The following is a 16,591-nucleotide window of genomic DNA, read 5'->3' as shown; positions in this document are numbered from 1 at the left end:
TAGGGGTGTGAGGCTGAAGCACCTGTTCCAACGAGACTGCGGAGCTGGCCCATGCCTAGGGCAGCAACACGGCAGAGACTCTGGCTGCGCTTTGGGCAGCCAGTGCGCGGGGGAGCGAGAGGCTTGGGGCCAGGTGGACAGCAAGCTCTGATTTGCAGGCAGTGACAGCAGGGGTGCGTGGCCATGAGCAGGACAGGTTTGGAACAGATCAGGATGCAGTGAAGCGGGGAGCAGATAAATGAGGGGTTCCTGGATTGCCCAGAGAGCTGGAAGGTCTGCAGCAGCATAGTTAGATGGCTGCACCCTGCAAGGCCTTGCTGCCTTTGGGGGAGAAGTGAGAACAGGACATGCCTGTCTGTTCAAACAAAGCGAAGGGTGGGAATGGATGTTGCCTTAAAACAAAAAAGTTTTACAGCAGCACAAAGGTCAACAAACATGTCTGTGCTCTTGTCACATTGCAGTTGCCCAAAATGAGCTGCAGCAAGGCGGTGCGTATCTGTGCTGCTTCACTGCAGCTGACATCTGTTAGGCTTATAGCAGGAGAGTGCAGCCAGCTTGGCACTGCCTGTGCTTTCCAGCTGCCCCAGCCAGGCACTTCTGGGGCTTCATGGGCCTGATCCCGGGTGCCCTGACAACACCCATTTGGGATTCCCCAGGTACCCATGAGCTCTCTGGTGTGGTCCCGGGCTGGGACCACCAGCAACAAATTGGCAGCCCCAGCCCCAGGACTGCCCTGGAGTGTCAGGCTTGGTCTGTGGCAGTCCTGGGTGCGTCTCTAAGCAGGGACAGCTGGAGTGTCTGGGATACATCTGTCAGCAGGGAAGCCCCGCCTGTCCTTGGTCACAGAGAAGCATCCTGGAGATTTCCAGGACATGTCTGTAAGCCAGAAACGCACCACCCATTGCCCTGCAAGGTCAACAGGTGACAGTGATGTGTGTTTTGGCCAGCGAGGTGAATCTGCTGAGGTGAGACCCATCCCGGCGCCACTGTTCCACTTCATTTGGCGACATCTGCTTCTAGCCTGAGATGCTCAGGAAGGTTGCTGATCCTCTCTGTCTGATGTGGAGGATGAGAGGTGGGAAGCTGCTTGGTTGCAGCACCTCTTCCAGGGAGGTCAGCTTTGCCCAGAGGGCAGCTGCAGAGAGGCTCTGCCCCTCCCCACAGGGGGTAGATGGCAGAGGCAGTTTCTGTGGTCGGTCATGCTTGAGACATGGAGCTGCTGCCATGAGCTTCCTTCTCACTGCCCCTGCAGGCGTGCAGGACCTAGCAGCCAGGTGCCTTGTCACAAGGCAGCTTTGCTGTTGGTATTCATGCAGGGCTTAGCATTGTGCTGTCCAGGCAGACTCGTCCCACTGTCCAGGGCTGTGAATGGCAGAGGCCGTCTGAAGACCAAGAAGTGGAGGTTGCTTGTCTGGAGCAGAGGCCCTCTGAAATGAGGGACCATCTCTCCCTCCTCACAGGTCAACTTAGCCATTTGCTAGGGTCTCCCCGTGGGGACATGGCGTCAGCAGTGGTCGTCTTGGCATTGTAGCCCTGTCGAGCCTCGGAGTTATCTTTTGCTGCATGTGCACCAAATGTGCCCCCCTCCCACTGCCTTGGCCCATGTCCCAGATCGCTAGGTCTCCCGTCAGTGCCGTGTGGCCGGGCCGTTCCGTTCCCATCCCTGCTCCACCCTTGCAATCATTCGAAGGTAGGCTTGACACCACTACCCCAGCACCCTCTGAGGGTCTGTCTCTGCCATGGTGCAGACTGACAGTGCCTGTTTGCTCTTGCCTTTCAAGAAGAGCCTGCAGTGCTCTCATGCTTTTGTCAGCAGTAGCTTTCTGTGCACCTGGGGCTCAGCCTGGTGCTGGAGTCACTGGGCTGGAGGGGAACGTGTGTTACGTGGGCTGCGTCAGAGCTCTAATGCTTGCCTTGGTGCACACACAGTCATTGTAGCCCATTCATGTAACTCGTGCTCTCGCTGTGTAGGTTTTCTCAACTGAGGGGCCTGAACCTGTCTCAGAACCAGCTGGGGGAGTTTCCCACATCGCTGTGCGAGATCCCCACGCTGACGGAGCTCAACCTGTCCTGCAATGGGCTCCATGACCTGCCCAGCCAGGTCGGCAAGCTGCTGAAGTGAGTACGTCCCCTTTGCGTTCACAGACCCCGTGGTTTGGGTACAAGTGAGGCCCATGGGGTGGGGCCCCATGTCCCATGACCCCTCTGAGAGGTCCCTGTCTTCACCACTCATTCACGTAGATGCATCTCAGGAGGAAATGGTGGCAGGCTGAGAGCCAGGTGTGCCAATTCTCTTGCTCTCAGTGGCGAATGGAGTGCAGATAAAGGTGGTCAGCAAGGGCCTTGTTGCTCCCAGATCAGATGGGAGCAACTTGAGCAGCTTCATGCTAGCAGCGGCTGCTGCTCACCAATGGAGCTGTGCTTCAGCAGCTTATGGTTTGGACAGGGCTGATCCTGCCTCAGGCTGGGGCTTGGCCTAGATGACCTCTGGGGTCCCTTCCAGCCCCACTTCTCTGAGTCTATGGCCCCGAGCTGCCCATGTACCATGCTGCCCTTCTCAGGATGTGGTTGTTGCAGCTCACAGCATAATGGAGTCCATTTCAAGTGTGAACACGCACTGATTTTAGCAAAACAACCGTAAGGTAGGCTTTGCCCACAAGGGCACGGTCCTAGGACACAGAATAGGAGCGATGTTGCTTGCTCCATTTTTGCAGTGGCTGTGCATCCTTATGGCCAGACATTGATAGTGGTTCTGCAGTGTTTCTCAAGGAGTGTAGGATGTTATCTTTCATGCTGATACTGTTTCCTTAATGGTCTCTTGTCTTTAATGACTTGAATTTGGCCTGCAGCAACTTCTTGCCAGGGCCGGGTCAATGGTTCTGTCAGCACCCAGGTCCTGTGCGTCTGCTTAGATGAGCAACACAGCGCTGCTTGAGCACAACATGCAGGAAGAGCCACTTGGCTGTAAAATCAGAGACCTTGCACAGCAGAGCATGGGTTCAGTGGGCAGGTGCTAGTGCACGCTTGCTTTGCCCTACACTTTCATCATAAACGCAGCTGGGAGCTGCGTGCAGCACACTGCCGGTACCACACATGTCCAAGGATTTAGGATTCCATAGAGGATCCTGCACTGCGCTGGTTTAGAAGCAATGTGGGACCGTCATAATGATGCCGGCTCAGTAGAGCACAGAGCAAAGGTTGCCTGTGTTTTAACTTGGCGTCGCCTCCTTTGATTGCTTCACTGTGAGACCCTTTATTTGGGTGGCTCTGATCCAGTCTTCAAATGGGACGTCCTGACTGTTGGTCTGTCAGGAAACGAGATGTTCCCTCCTGCGGGAATGCCTGCGAAACCCTTCTGAGGGGCCTGTCCCATGCGCCTGCAGGGTCTGTGGGAGTGATCGTCTTCCTTGTCCAGCTTTGTCTGTTGGGTGCTCAGGGGCTTGCAGGGAAAATGTCTGTGCCAGGCTGCTATCCATTTTGCTAGAAATGCATCGGTGCCAACGTGCTAAGGGCTACTACGGAGCTTGGACTCGCTCCCTGGGCATCCTTGCGAAGAGGGCAGTGTGTAGCCAGGCTGGCTGCACTGCCAGGCATGCGCGGAGCAGGTGTGTGTGGGTGAGCGGGGCCAGCGTGTGGTGGCTTTCTGCTTAGTCTTCTCTGTGGCTTCCCTGGCCTCTTTGGAGAAGACAGTTCCCTTTGTAAAAGCCAGTCCGCTTTGTAGCACGGGCACTGTGCAGTGGTGTGAGACACCGTGCGTTGCTGTAGGGCTAGTGCTTGCACTGTACCTGCTGTCCCTGGGTTAGCTGACCGACTGGGGATAGCGGTTGAGTCTGTGTTGTGTTTTTAATGGCTGCCACAGAAGCTCAAGCACTGGGGACTCTTAGACTATAGAAATCCAAGGGAGTAAGTATGCACCATGTGCTCACAGTGAGCCAGTGTGGCGGTGCTTCAGTTATTTTTGCTGCCACTTGTTTGGGGAACTGGTAGCTCCCAATCCACTGCAGCTCAGTCCACTGCTTTGCAACGTGCCAGTTTAGACCCCAGACTCCTTAGGTGAGCAACAAGGAGTGAGAAATGTCAGAACTGCCTGGCAGAGCTCCCTGTGCCGTCCTTGGCGAGTGTGCCCTATGGCATTGCTGTAAGTGCAGCCTGCAGACAGGAGCCCCGTTCTCAAAGCTCCCTGCCTCTGCCAGTGGCACAGCTGGTCCAGTGCAGATCTCAGCATGCCTTGCCTCTGCTAAATGTGAAACCTGGCTCGCTCCCACCCCTGATCCCTCTCCATCCCTCGTCTGTGCAGTCTTCAGACCTTTGCTCTCGATGGGAATTGCCTCACGACCCTGCCAGATGAGCTTGGATGCCTGCAGCAGCTCAGCTCCCTGGGGCTCTCTTTCAATGACTTCCATGATCTGCCAGCCGTCTGTGAGAAACTCCTCGCCTTGGACAAGCTGGCCATGGCGGGGAACCAGCTGGGGACCCTGGACTTGGGTGCACTGAACAGAATGAGCCACATCAAGCATGTGGATCTGAGGTGAGCTGCTGGCAGGTGCCCTGCAGGAGGGCTGTGCAGTGCTCTGGCCCTGCTTAGGGGTGTGAAGAGCCCTAGAGAGCCAGGCTGCCTGCGCCAAGCCAAGGCCACGGAGCAGTGGTCAGGACTTGGGGGGGTGTCTGCACCACTGCTCCAGTGCCCCCTGAGCAGGGAGCGTGCTGGACTCGCCTCAGGGCGGCTGTTGCTGAGGTTCCCAGCCACCAGCTGTGGGGGCTGTGCTCCATCCCAGGACATGTGGCAAGGGCCTTCCCTGGATGCGTGGCTGTACAGGATGGGTCTGACTGCCAGGCTCAGGCTCTGGCCTGTCTTCTCTTAGCAAGCGTTACTCGCGTAGAACCAGCCGCGCGGCACTGAACGCTGCACGTTGGGCCCTGGGCCTGCTGGTGCCTGCCCCCGCCCACAAACCCCTGACTCCCTCTGGCCACTCCTGCCCTGGGCTGCTCTCCAAGCACCTGCTCCTTGGCCTAGGTGTCAAGTGGTCCCTCTCCCTACTTCCCTTTCCACTGCCATCGGCATCTCCTCCCCTGACCTGTGGACCCTGAACACTTAGACTGAATCAGCTGAAGGGGGCATCTGCTGACAGCTTGGAGGGGAACAAGTCTGTGACCCACTTGGATGTGCGGGACAACCAGTTGGCAGAGCTGGACCTGAGCACCCTGGGCAGCCTGGAGCAGCTGCACTGCGAGCGGAACCGTCTTCAGGAGCTGACGCTGAGCGGCTTCTCCCTGCGGGCCCTCTACGCCAGCCACAACCGTACGTCTGCTCTGCCCTCCCCCGCGGGCACAGGCCTGCTGCTGGGCACTGCTGGCTGGGGGCTGTGGGGAAGCCGTGGTGGGTCAGACCCTGGGTGCTTGGAGCTCCTTGCACAGCTCTAGCTGGTGCGTGAGCTCCTGCAGTTCCTGTAATGGCACATGCAGTGGCTGCCTCATGGGGCAGGGTCCTGTCACAGCATCTAGCCTCCTGAGGGACAGTGTGTGGTATCTCCCCGCAGCTGCCTTGGGTCCATGCAGGCATGCCTCTCAGTGGGAGGCCTTCCCTGCCCCCAGCTCACCCCCAGGTGCTGCCGCTGTAGGAACAGGAGCCCCCAGGTGCACATTGGCAATACCCAAGGAGGGGCATGGCACGGCCTGGCTTTGCCGCCAGGCCTGCTCCCCTCAGCACCGCTCTCATGGTTGCTTGTTTCATTGATCAGGTCTGACCACAGTCAGTGTTTACCCAGTGCCAGGCCAGCTGACCTGCCTCGAGCTCTCCTGGTAAGTAGCTGCCACCGTCGGGCACAGCACCAAATCCTGGGCTGCTGGGAGAACTTGGGTGGGGTTTGCCAGGGCTGTGCCTAGGGCAGCTCCTGCAGAGCGGATGCTGTTGATTCCAGGGTTGCTGCTGCTCTGTGCCCGCGGGGAGCCTGCAGCTGGACTGTTGCGTCCATGAAGCCAGTACCTCAGGTCTCCTCCCCTGCCCCCGAGACGTACTTCCAGCAAGGCAGCGTCTGCCCCTGCCCCTGCACTGCACCCTTCACTGTGCACACGCTGATGCCCACAGCATCTCCCTCTGGGCCCAGGGCTTAGCATGTCCCTGGTGCTTCCTTTTGATGGCAGGAGGCCTGTATGCCTTGAGCACCTATACGGGGGAGTTCCCCCTCGGCATCAGGACGGTGGAACCTGGCCCTGCTCCCTCCCTGCACGAGTGCGGCTCTCCTCTGTGGAGTTGAGCCCATCTTAGGTAGTAATGGGACAATAGGGATGCTTTCTGTATAGGCCTCAGCACCCCTGTGAGGTGTTGTACCAGGGTAACTGCCCTGGCTTGGTTCCTGCCTTGTCACGTGCCAGCATAGCTTCCCTTGTGGACGGCCTGCTTGTCCTGGGAGTGTCTCTGGGTCATGGTGGGGAAGGCTGTGCGCTTACTGGTAGAAAAGGCCTGTGACCACATCTGTGTCACCTGCTGTAGTAGGCAGCGTCTCACTAGGGTATCAGATTTGTAGCACACAAGAGTCAGGTGAGGCTCAGTCCCCTTCGCAGCCAGACAGCCTCAGCAGAGAACGGAGAGGCTTCCTGAGAGGTCAGAGCTCATCTATGTGCTTATCACTGTGGCAGTGGCGTGTCACGCCTGTGTGGGTGTATGGCCTGCTGCAGTCCGCGGACTTTCCCCTTGCAGCACAGTGGGGGCCACGCACTCGCACACGCACGTTCTTCCTTCGTGCAGACTCCTGCTTCCCTCGGGGTAGATTTATCCAAGGCAGAAGGGAGTTTGAGCCAGGCCAGGATTAGCAGCAGGAAGTCAACAGGACTGAGGCTTGCGGGCCTCGACCATGGCTCCATAGCAGCAGGGTGCTGACCAGGTCCCATAGATGTGGAGCCAGAGCCTGGTGTTGTTTAGGGCTGGCAGAGGAGGCAAGCATGTGTCCTGAGGAGGCAGCTGGGAGCACGGGGTTTGCCCTGTGCCAGTGCTCCAGCAGTGTGCTGCAGGCAGAGGTGTGCCCATAGCATGGCAGGTGTTACCGCTACTCCCATATGGGTAGCTCAGGTGGCCAGAGCCTCCTGCGCCAGCTAGCGACCAGCAGCTGTGCCAGGGTGCCCAGCACTGCGTACTGCCTGTGGGAGCTGACCGCTGTGCTGCTGCCCCCTTCCCAGCCAGCCTGGTCCACTGATTAGCCTGAGCAAGTGTCAGCAAGGTGTCCTGCTCTGGTCACCCCTTCTGGTGTGGGGGAGGAGTGAGGCGCAAGTGACCTTCTGAGACTGCAGCGAGCTATGCAGGAAATGCAGCACCTTCTCTGATCAGCACTGGGAGACTGGTGTCAAAGGAGAAGTAACACTTCCCTGACCGGCTGCCTGTGCCCCCGTGGGACACGACTGGGTGACTGCCTGCCTTCTCGGTCACTGGCTCAAAGGTGCCTGCGCCAGGAGACCCTGTTCGGGTGCTGTTGGCTGGGCCATGGGGTAGGCAGCTCAGCACAGGTCCTGGAGAGAGCCACGCATCTCGCTAGTGCTGATCCGTTCCCCTGCTGCCAGGCTCAGCAGAAACCACAGACCAAATGGCCCCTGGTCTGACTTGCCCCTTCCCTCCCGCGTGGGCCCACAGAAGGAGATTGCTGCTGGTGCTGTAGGTGAAACAAAAGGCCTGTCGTTAGGACATCACCACTTCTACACCCTACGCTAAGTAGCTCGACCTAAGTGACCGCTGCCTCCTGGGCTGGTCCGGCTGCCCGTAGGCTCGTGTTGGGTCCCCACCCCACTGAAGCGCTGCAGTAAAATGCCCATGTGGCCAGACCCTGAGCCAGGAGAGCTCCAGGTCGTGCCCCCCCTGCTACTCGTGTGTTCTCCTATCTCCTACCAGGAACCAGTTGCAGTGTGTCCCTGACTGGGCCTGTGAAGCAAAGAAGCTGGAGGTGTTGGACCTGAGCTTCAATCTCCTCGCAGAGCTGCCGTCGAGGTAAGAGGAACTCCTATCCCTGCCTAAAGCTGGGACGCCCTCCAGAGCGTGAGCTGGGAGGGAACTCCCAGCCCTGTGCTTTCGGTACCAAGCTGCTTTCTTGCATGATGGCTGCTGGTCAGACTCTTTGTAGCTCCTGGGGCCAGCAGGGAGGCAGAGTCCTCTCCCTTTCAGCATGACAGGAGCCAGAGAGTTTACCCCATGACTCCAGCCTCTGCACCAGCAGTTCATGGTAGAGCAGGAGCGTTACTGCTGTGCCGTCTTAGTGCTTGGGGTACCAGTCGTGCGCTGGGGCCGCGATAAGCTGGAGGGTAGAGCTAGGATTCAGAGTCATCTTTGCTCTGTGTTTGCAAGGGCCCTAGCGCATCTAATCTGCAAATTTGCTGAGGGTGCACTCCATCCCATCGTCCGGATCTCTGATGAAGATATTGAACAAAACCAGCCATAGGACCAACCCCTGGGGCACTCCGCTTGATTACTGGCTGCCAACTAGACACTGACCCGTTGATCGCTCCTGTCTGAGCCCATCAATTCAGCCAGTTTCTATCCACCTGACAATCTGTTCATTCATCCTATACTTCCGTAGCTTTCCTAGTTTCATAGTTAGTAGGGTCAGAAGGGACCTGAGCAGATCATCGAGCCTGACCCCCTGCCATGGCAGGAAAGAGCACTGGGGTCAAACGACCCCAGCAAGGTGATTGTCAAGCCTTGTCTTAAAGACCCCCAGGGTAGGAGCCAGCACCACTTCGCTTGGAAGTTGGTTCCAGATCCTGACAGTGAAGTTGCGCCTCCTGATGTCTAGTCTGAATCTCCCCTCTGCCAGCTTGTGACCTTTATTCACTCCTGTTCGTGCTCGGGGGAACAGGGACTCCCCCAGTGCCTGCTGGTCCCCTCTGACTGGTTTGTAACAGGCCACTAGATCCCCGTCAGCCTTCTCTTGTGGAGGCTGAACAGGTTCAGGTCCCGTAGCCTCTCCTCGTAGGGCCTGCCCTGCTGCCCCCGACCATGCGAGTGGCCCTCCTCTGGACCCTCTCCATGCTGTCCACGTCCCTCCTGAAGTGCGGCGCCCAGAACTGGACACAGTACTCCAGCTGCGGCCTGACCAGCGCTGCACAGAGTGGGGAGGATCACCTCCTTGGACCTGCTCGAGATGCATCTGTGGATGCACGACAAGGTGCGGTTGGCCTTCCTGACCGCGTCCCCACACTGCCGGCCCATGTTCATCTTGGCATCAATGATGACTCCAAGATCCTTTTCTGCCTCTGTACTGACAAGAAGGAAGTTCCCCAGCCTGTAGGTATGGTGCTGGTTCTTCCTCCCCCGGGAACATCACTTTGCACTTGTCAGTGTTGAATCCCATCCTGTTCTTGTCTGCCCACCCATGTAACCTGTCTAGGTCTGATTGCAGCCTATTCCCCCCGGTCTAGTGTGCCCACGTCCCCCCACATCTTAGTGTCATCAGCAAATTTAAGCAGGGTGCTTTTTACCCCCTCGTCCAAGTCACTGACGAAGATGTTGAACAGCGCGGGCCCGAGGACCGAGCCCTGGGGGACCCCGCTTCCCACATCCCTCCAGGCTGAAAATGACCCGTCCACCACCGCTCTCTGGGTGTGGCCCTCCAGCCAGTTGGCGACACATCTGACTGTGTGGGTGTCGACCCCACAGTCCCCTGGTTTTTTAATGAGAACGGGGTGAGAGACCATGTCGAAGGCCTTCCGAACATCCAGAAAGACGATATCCTCTGCTACCACTGCTGTGTCTAAGGATTTGGTGACCTGGTTGTAGAAGGCCACCAGCTTGGTCTGACAGGACCTGCCACTAATGAACCCATGTTGGTGGCCCCTAAGCATAATCTCCCCCCCGGCCCCTTGTAGACATGCGCCAGAATAATTTTCTCAAAAAGCTTCCCCAGGATCGAGGTAAGACTGACTGGCCTATAGTTTTCCAGGTCCTCCTCCTCCCCTTTTGGAAGATGGGAACCACATTGGCCTTCTCCCAGTCCTCTGGCACCACACCAGAGCACCACGAGTGCCCGTACAGCCGTGCCAGGGGTCCCACAATGACCGCAGCCAATTCCCTCAGCACTCCTATGAAAATGTTGTGGGAGGTTGTATCAGAATCCTTGCTAAGGTCAAAGGATGTCACATCCACTGCTGTCCTTACATCCACTGATTATTTTTCCATAGTCAAGAAATGAGTGAAAACTAAGAGATGGTCTTGAACACAACAAGGGGTGCCTTGAGCCTGAAGAGATTGAGGACCACTGCCTTTGATCTTTTTATGCCTTTTGTGTTACATTGGAGAACTCCCCTCCATCCAATATCTCTTCTATATGTAGATTTTCAGGGCCCCTGAAAGAAGGCTTCAAGTGAAAAATAATCCTGGTTAAAAGGGAGATGGAAACACAAAGAGAGAAATTATTAGTGATGATGCAGAAAAAGGCAGTCAGAAGCAGTCAATAAAGTTTGTGTTCTGTATTTGGAAGAAGCAGGATACTGTATTACACACTAGTAAGGAATTCTATGTCAGCTGGTAAAGTTAAGTATTTTTAAATAAACAGGACTGATCAATTCGCTCCAAGAGTTTTAAAAGAATTGCCTGAGGAGTCTCCTGAGCCTCTAACACTGATTTTTCTTACCATATTTAGGAAAATGAGGGAGGATCTAAAAAAAATGGCGATGAGAATATGGTGCCAGTGTTTAGAAAAAGAGTGTAGGGTATGATGTGGCATACTCTGGAATTGGCTAGCCTGGTGTCATTCCTGGGCAGCACATGATTAGGCTGATATGAGACAGGCAGTAAAAATTAAATAAAGCAACAAGGCAGGGCAGTCACGGTGTTGTGGAGAAACGTTCTTGTCAAACAAGTTTAACAGCATGGTTCAGTGAAGTTACAAAGTTTGGTTGTTAAAGGTAATTGGTGTAATAAACTTTTGACCTGCATGACATTGTGATTTAAGAAAAAAAAAACTTAGAAAATTGATATGGCCCATCATAAATGATTAAACGGTAGCCATGTGCTAGGTCTTGGGAAGTTATTGTAGGTGTGCGTTGTCATCTATTGGTGATGTCCCACAGAGAGCTGTTCTTAGTCCAGTGGTTCTTAAATAACTATCCATGGTCTGGAGAAAAATACGAGTTCGTGCCTGTAAAATTGACCAGAAAGAATTGGTTGAGTGGTAAGTTGTTGTGATGTGTAAACGAGACGGGCCCGCTGTTCTGTAGAGTGGGCGCATTCAGCCAGTGTGTGTTTTCAACACGGCTAAATGCAAAGTCCATGCATTGGTGAGAGAGAATGTAGGTCCCATGTTGGACATAGGAGACTGTCCTGGAGGCAGGACTCGTTAGGGACTGGTGTCTCGCTGCCTAGAGGTAGCTACTGCTTGGGCGCAGAGGGAAGAGGGTGAACACGTAGGAGTGTATGCAGTGAGTGGAGGGAGGGTGTGTGGTGTCAATGCACTACAGTGTTGGCAAGACCAGTCCTGTCTCTACACCCTGCTCTGTTTCCGCATTTTAAAAGGGCGTTGATGAAGCAGAGCAGGTCAGAGAAGAGCCAAGGGCATGATTCAGGATCTGTACCGACCTGCCTTAGGGCAGGAAGCTAAAGCAGCTACACTTAGCTTACTGAGGAGGTAGAGCATGGGGCTGATTGCTGTCTCAGCACCCACAGCTGTGAGCAGCCTGCTCTGGATCCCCAGCCATAGGCTGAGCAAGCTCCACGGGCGGACGCTGATTTGGACACGTTGCTGTAGGAGTGAGGGGCTGCGCTTACACTGGGGCGGTTAGCTGGCAGAATAAGGGACCATGGGACACGGCTCTCCAGCGTTGGCAGTCCTATGCCGAGCACAGAGGTCTGTCTGCGGGACCCTTTGCTTGGACAAAAGCAGCAGGCTTGCAAACGTGGGGCACGGTCCCCCAGTCAAGACCATGCAGGATCACGGCAGGCACTCCTGACCTGAGCCCCAGCTGCATGTGCGGTGCCGTGGATGCCCTGAATCTGCGGCCTGGCCCAGGCTCACACAGCAGCAGAGAATCCATCCGTTAAAGTTCTGCTCCTTGCGGGCAGCGGCAAGGGGAACCGTAAGGATGTGTCCAGGCATAGCGGATGCAGCCAGATCTTCCGCGAGCACTGCTGCAAAAGGCCCCGGCACCCACGGGAGGGGTCTCTGGCTGGGGCCTTCCTTCTCTGCCCCCCTCCGCCCCCCCGAGTAGGTGCTGGGCCAGGAGCAGGGAGGATGACGAGGGCACCTCCTCAGCTGCCCTTCAGAGCCGCAGGCAGAGCCCTGTGGCCTGGCCTCTTTCACGTGCTGCCGTCAGCAGCTGATGGGCCCTCTGAGACCAGCAATGAAGCTAGAGCCTCACTGACGAGGGCAGGGCCGTCCTATGCCACCTGCAACCATCACGGCTTGAGAGGTCTCTCAGCAAGCCTGGTGAAGCCAGAGAAGGCCGTGGCAGCCTGGACGCTCGGCGGGCCATTGCCCTGGTGTGTCCTAAGCATCCTGGGGCCAGACTGGTATGGGGCAGCTTTCTCACTCCGCTTTCTTCCTTCCAGGCTCCTGAGCAGCCTGAGCCTGAGGAAGCTGATGGCCGGACACAACCAGCTGCAGAGCCTGCCACCGCTGCTGGAACATGTTCCCCTGGAGGTGCTGGACCTCCAGCACAACCTGCTGGCCAGGCTCCCTGACAGGCTCTTCTCCAAGGCACTGAAGTGAGTGGGGGCAGCAGGCACCGTGGGGGGCAGGCGGAGGGGCGGTGTCCTGTGGCTGCCTCTCCCTTGGACTACCATGGGCTGGGACTGTTTGCATGGCTGCCTCAGCCAGGTGCTGGGAGCTTTATTGCTGGTTATACGGGAGATAATAGGGTGGGTTTGTTTTACACGGCAATGATCCAGGAGTTCTGCAGGCACCAGGCTGGGGCTGAGGGAGCCCGCTGGCTCCCACACCCTAGCAGAGAAGGTGGCCCTGTCTGACTCGCCTGCCCATGCAGGAGTGCCTGGAGTTGGTGCTGATCCCCTCCGAGTCCTGTCTTCAAGGCCAGGTCCAAGGGAGGGAACAGGCTCTCTGGTGCCACAGCATCATCTCCTTGAGGAGACCTGTGCCAGAGGGGTGGTTGCAGTGGAAATGAGGCAACTGCCTGTGCAGGTGTGAGCTGTGGCCTTGTCGGGCCTCAGACCCCGGGCAGGGCTCAGCCGTGCAACGCTGCCCTGCCTGCCCGTTGCTGTCTCCACCTGGGCTCAGCAGAACCCAGCTGTTGCCGCCTCCTCACGGGGATGCTCCTCTCCCTGCAGAGCACCGTGTGCTTGTAACGGGCAGGTCAGTGGCAGAGCCCCGCAGCCTGAAGCTGGTGGGAGCTGCTCTCCGGCTCGCTACGGCCCCGTCCTTGTGTGGGGTCACTGTGGCTGTTGTCTCTGTGGGGGTTTGGATGGGCTCTAATGTGTCTGACCCTGCTGCCATTAGTCTCAGGTACCTGAACGTGTCGGCCAACAGCCTGGAGTCCCTGCCCTCGGCCAGCGCAGGCGAGGAGAGCCTGAGCCTGCTGCAGCTGCTGTACCTGACTAACAACAGCCTCACGGATCAGTGCATCCCTGTCCTGGTGGGGCACCCGAACCTGCGGATCCTGCATCTGGCCTACAACCAGCTGCACACCTTCCCCGCCAGGTCTGTGCACATGGTGGGATGGGTGTAGTGCTTGGCTGCCAGGGCTGGAGGCGGGGGCCAGGCTGGGCTCTCATGGGCAGAAGCCCTCATTCTGGCATGGTGATAGGCATCCCCCTCCCCGCCAGCTCCATTCGGGACCCTGAGGACAGTGCGGCAGCTGTGGTTCTGTAGCCCCAGTGCCTGCGATGAGCACGTGTGCAGGGGTGGCTGGGAGAGAGTTGTGCTGGTGCCTTCAACGCGGCAGACAGAGGGGCCTGTGCTCTGTACCCCGTCTGGCTGGTTCGCTGGATTCACCTGGCCTCTCGTGACCATCGGGCTTCTGTGCAGAGCAGCTTAGTGCTTGCTCCCAGCCTGACCTGCTTGATGAGCAGGGGATAGCAGGCTGCTGTGGCCTCTCATTCATGGCTGGTTTCCCAGGCCTGGGTTCACTGTGGTCTGTCTTCATAGTTTCATAGTTTTTAGGGTCGGAAGGGACCTGAACAGATCATCTAGTCTGACCCCCTGCCATGGGAGGAAAGTACTGGGGTCAAATGACCCCAGCAAGATGTGCATCTAACCTCCTCTTAAACACCCCCAGGGTAGGAGCCAGCACCACTTCTCTTGGAAGCTGGTTCCAGACCCCAGCCGCCCTGACCGTGAAGTCGCGCCTCCTGATATCTAACCTAAACCGACCCTCTGCCAGCCTCTGACCGTTATTCCTGGTCACTCCTGGCGGTGCTCGGGGGAACAGGGACTCCCCCAATGCCTGCTGATCCCCCCTGACTAGTCTGTAACAGGCCACTAGATCCCCCCTCAGCCTTCTCTTGTGGAGGCTGAACAGGTTCAGGTCCTGCAGCCTGTCCTCGTAGGGCCTGCCCTGCTGTCCCCTGATCATGCAAGTGGCCTCCTCTGGACCCTCTCCATGCTGTCCACATCCCTCTTGAAGTGCGGCGCCCAGAACTGGACGCAATACTCCAGCTGCGGCCTGACCAGTGCCGCATAGAGGGGGAGGATCACCTCCCTGGACCTGCTCGAGATGCATCTGTGGACGCAGGACAAGGTGCGGTTGGCCTTCCTTGCTGCCTCTCCACACTGCCGGCCCATGTTCATCTTGGAGTCAATGATGACCCCCAGATCCTTTTCCGCCTCCGTGCTGAGAAGAGGGGAGTTCCCTAACCTGTAGGTATGGTGCCGGTTGTTCCTCCCCAGGTGCAGCACCTTGCACTTGTCTGTGTTGAAACCCATCCTATTCTCATCCGCCCACCCTTGTAACCTGTCGAGGTCTGATTGCAGCCTGTTGCATCCTTCCAGTGTGCCCACGTCCCCCCACATCTTAGTGTCATGAGCAAATTTGAACAGGGTGCTTTTTACCCCCTCGTTCAAATCGCTGATGAAGATGTTGAACAGTGCAGGCCCGAGGACCGAGCCCTGGGGGACCCCACTGCCCACGTCCCTCCAGGTCGAACATAACCCATCCACTACCACCCTCTGGGTGCAGCCCACCAGCCAGTTGGCGACTCATTTGACTGTGTGGGTGTCTACACCACAGCCCCCCAGTTTCTTAATGAGAACGGGGTGAGAGACCGTGTCAAAAGCCTTCCGGAAGTCCAGGAAGACGATGTCCACTGCTGCCCCTGCGTCTAATGATCTGGTGATCTGATCGTAAAAGGCCGCCAGGTTGGTCTGACAGGACCTGCCACTGATGAACCCGTGCTGGTTGCCCCTAAGCATGCAGTCCCCTGCTGGCCCCTCCTGGATGAGTGCCAGCATAATTTTCTCAAACAGCTTGCCTAGGATCGAGGTGAGACTAACCGGCCTATAGTTTCCCGGGTCCTCCTTCCTGCCTTTTTTGAAGATGGGGACCACGTTGGCCCTCTTCCAGTCCTCCAGTACCTCACCAGAGCACCACGAGTGCTCCTAAAGTTGTGCCAGGGGACTTGCAATGACCTCGGCCAGTTCCTTTAGTACTCTAGGGTGGAGATCGTCCGGGCCGGCTGACTTGAATACGTCCAACCCCTCCAGAAGCTCCCTGACTAAATCCTCGCTAACCCGTGGCCCAGGTGTGCCTCCCCCAGGGCCCGAGGGGGGCCCAGCAGGGAGGTGGCTGTTCTGGTCCCTACTTAGGAAGACGGAGGCAAAGAAATCGTTAAACATGTTAGCTTTGCCGTCTGGTGTGATGACCGAGTTTCCCAACGCATCCTGCAGGGGCCCCACATTACCCGGGACCTTCTTTTTACCCCCTATGTATTTAAAAAAGGACTTCTTATTGTCCTTAATCTGGGAAGCTAGTCCCAGTTCCATCTCTGCCCTGGCCTTCCTAACTGCCCCTCCACATCCCCGAGCAACTACAGGATAGCCCTCCCTGGTGATGACCCCTTCTTTCCATTGGGTGTAAGCCTCCTTTTTAGCAAGGAGACATTCCCGGATGCTTTTGGTGAGCCACGGAGGCTTGCGTGGTCTCCTGCTCCCTTTGATCCTCGTCGGGATTACCTCCCTTTGGGCTTGGAGGATCGTCTCCTTAAGGAGCGAAGACTCTCTTTGGACACCCGGCTCCCCTCCCCTCCGGGACCTCAGCGCTTCTCCAACTATCCTCCTTAGCTCATTGAAGTCTGCCCTCCTAAAATCTAGGGCTGCTGCCTTGCTGCCAGCCTTTGCCACCTTGCGCTGGATGGTGAATCCCAGCAGGCGATGATCGCTGTCGCCCAGGTGGTCGAGCACCCGCAGCCCCCTCACCAGGTCATCTCCTGTGGCCAGCACCAGGTCCAACAAGGCGTCTCCCCTGGGGGGGCTGTGCACCTCCTGGGTGAGATGGAGGTCCTGCACTCTGGCCAAGAACTACGTGAGCGGTCAGACCTGGCTGACTGCTCCTCCCAGCAGATGTCCGGGAAGTTCAGGTCCCCCATGACTACCACGTCCTTAGCCTTCACCACCTCTGTGAGCTGACCCAGGAATTCCTGGTCAAGCTCTTCTCCCTGGTTGGGAGG

General features: G+C 57.2%; 1 protein-coding gene across 2 annotated transcripts in view; it reads left to right on the top strand.

Annotated features, from left to right (window-relative positions):
- The window catches only part of PHLPP2 (PH domain and leucine rich repeat protein phosphatase 2), a 39,828-nt gene that overhangs the window by 14,191 nt on the left and 9,046 nt on the right, over positions 1-16,591 (top strand). Inside the window, exons 7-13 of one of the 2 annotated variants that reach the window (XM_090062048.1) lie at positions 1,972-2,118; positions 4,298-4,528; positions 5,130-5,299; positions 5,739-5,799; positions 7,877-7,972; positions 12,524-12,679; positions 13,428-13,628. In XM_090062048.1, coding sequence (XP_089918174.1) covers positions 1,972-2,118; positions 4,298-4,528; positions 5,130-5,299; positions 5,739-5,799; positions 7,877-7,972; positions 12,524-12,679; positions 13,428-13,628 — 1,062 coding nt within the window. Of the gene's footprint in view, positions 1-1,971; positions 2,119-4,297; positions 4,529-5,096; positions 5,300-5,738; positions 5,800-7,876; positions 7,973-12,523; positions 12,680-13,427; positions 13,629-16,591 lie in introns of both variants that reach the window. The other variant, XM_090062047.1, reaches the window with a different exon arrangement.

This window comes from Crocodylus siamensis, chromosome 9 (genome assembly GCF_052110815.1).
Source record: "Crocodylus siamensis isolate JL-2025a chromosome 9, ASM5211081v1, whole genome shotgun sequence".
Taxonomy (NCBI): Eukaryota; Metazoa; Chordata; order Crocodylia; family Crocodylidae; genus Crocodylus; species Crocodylus siamensis.
This window is presented reverse-complemented; position numbering and strand designations above follow the sequence as displayed.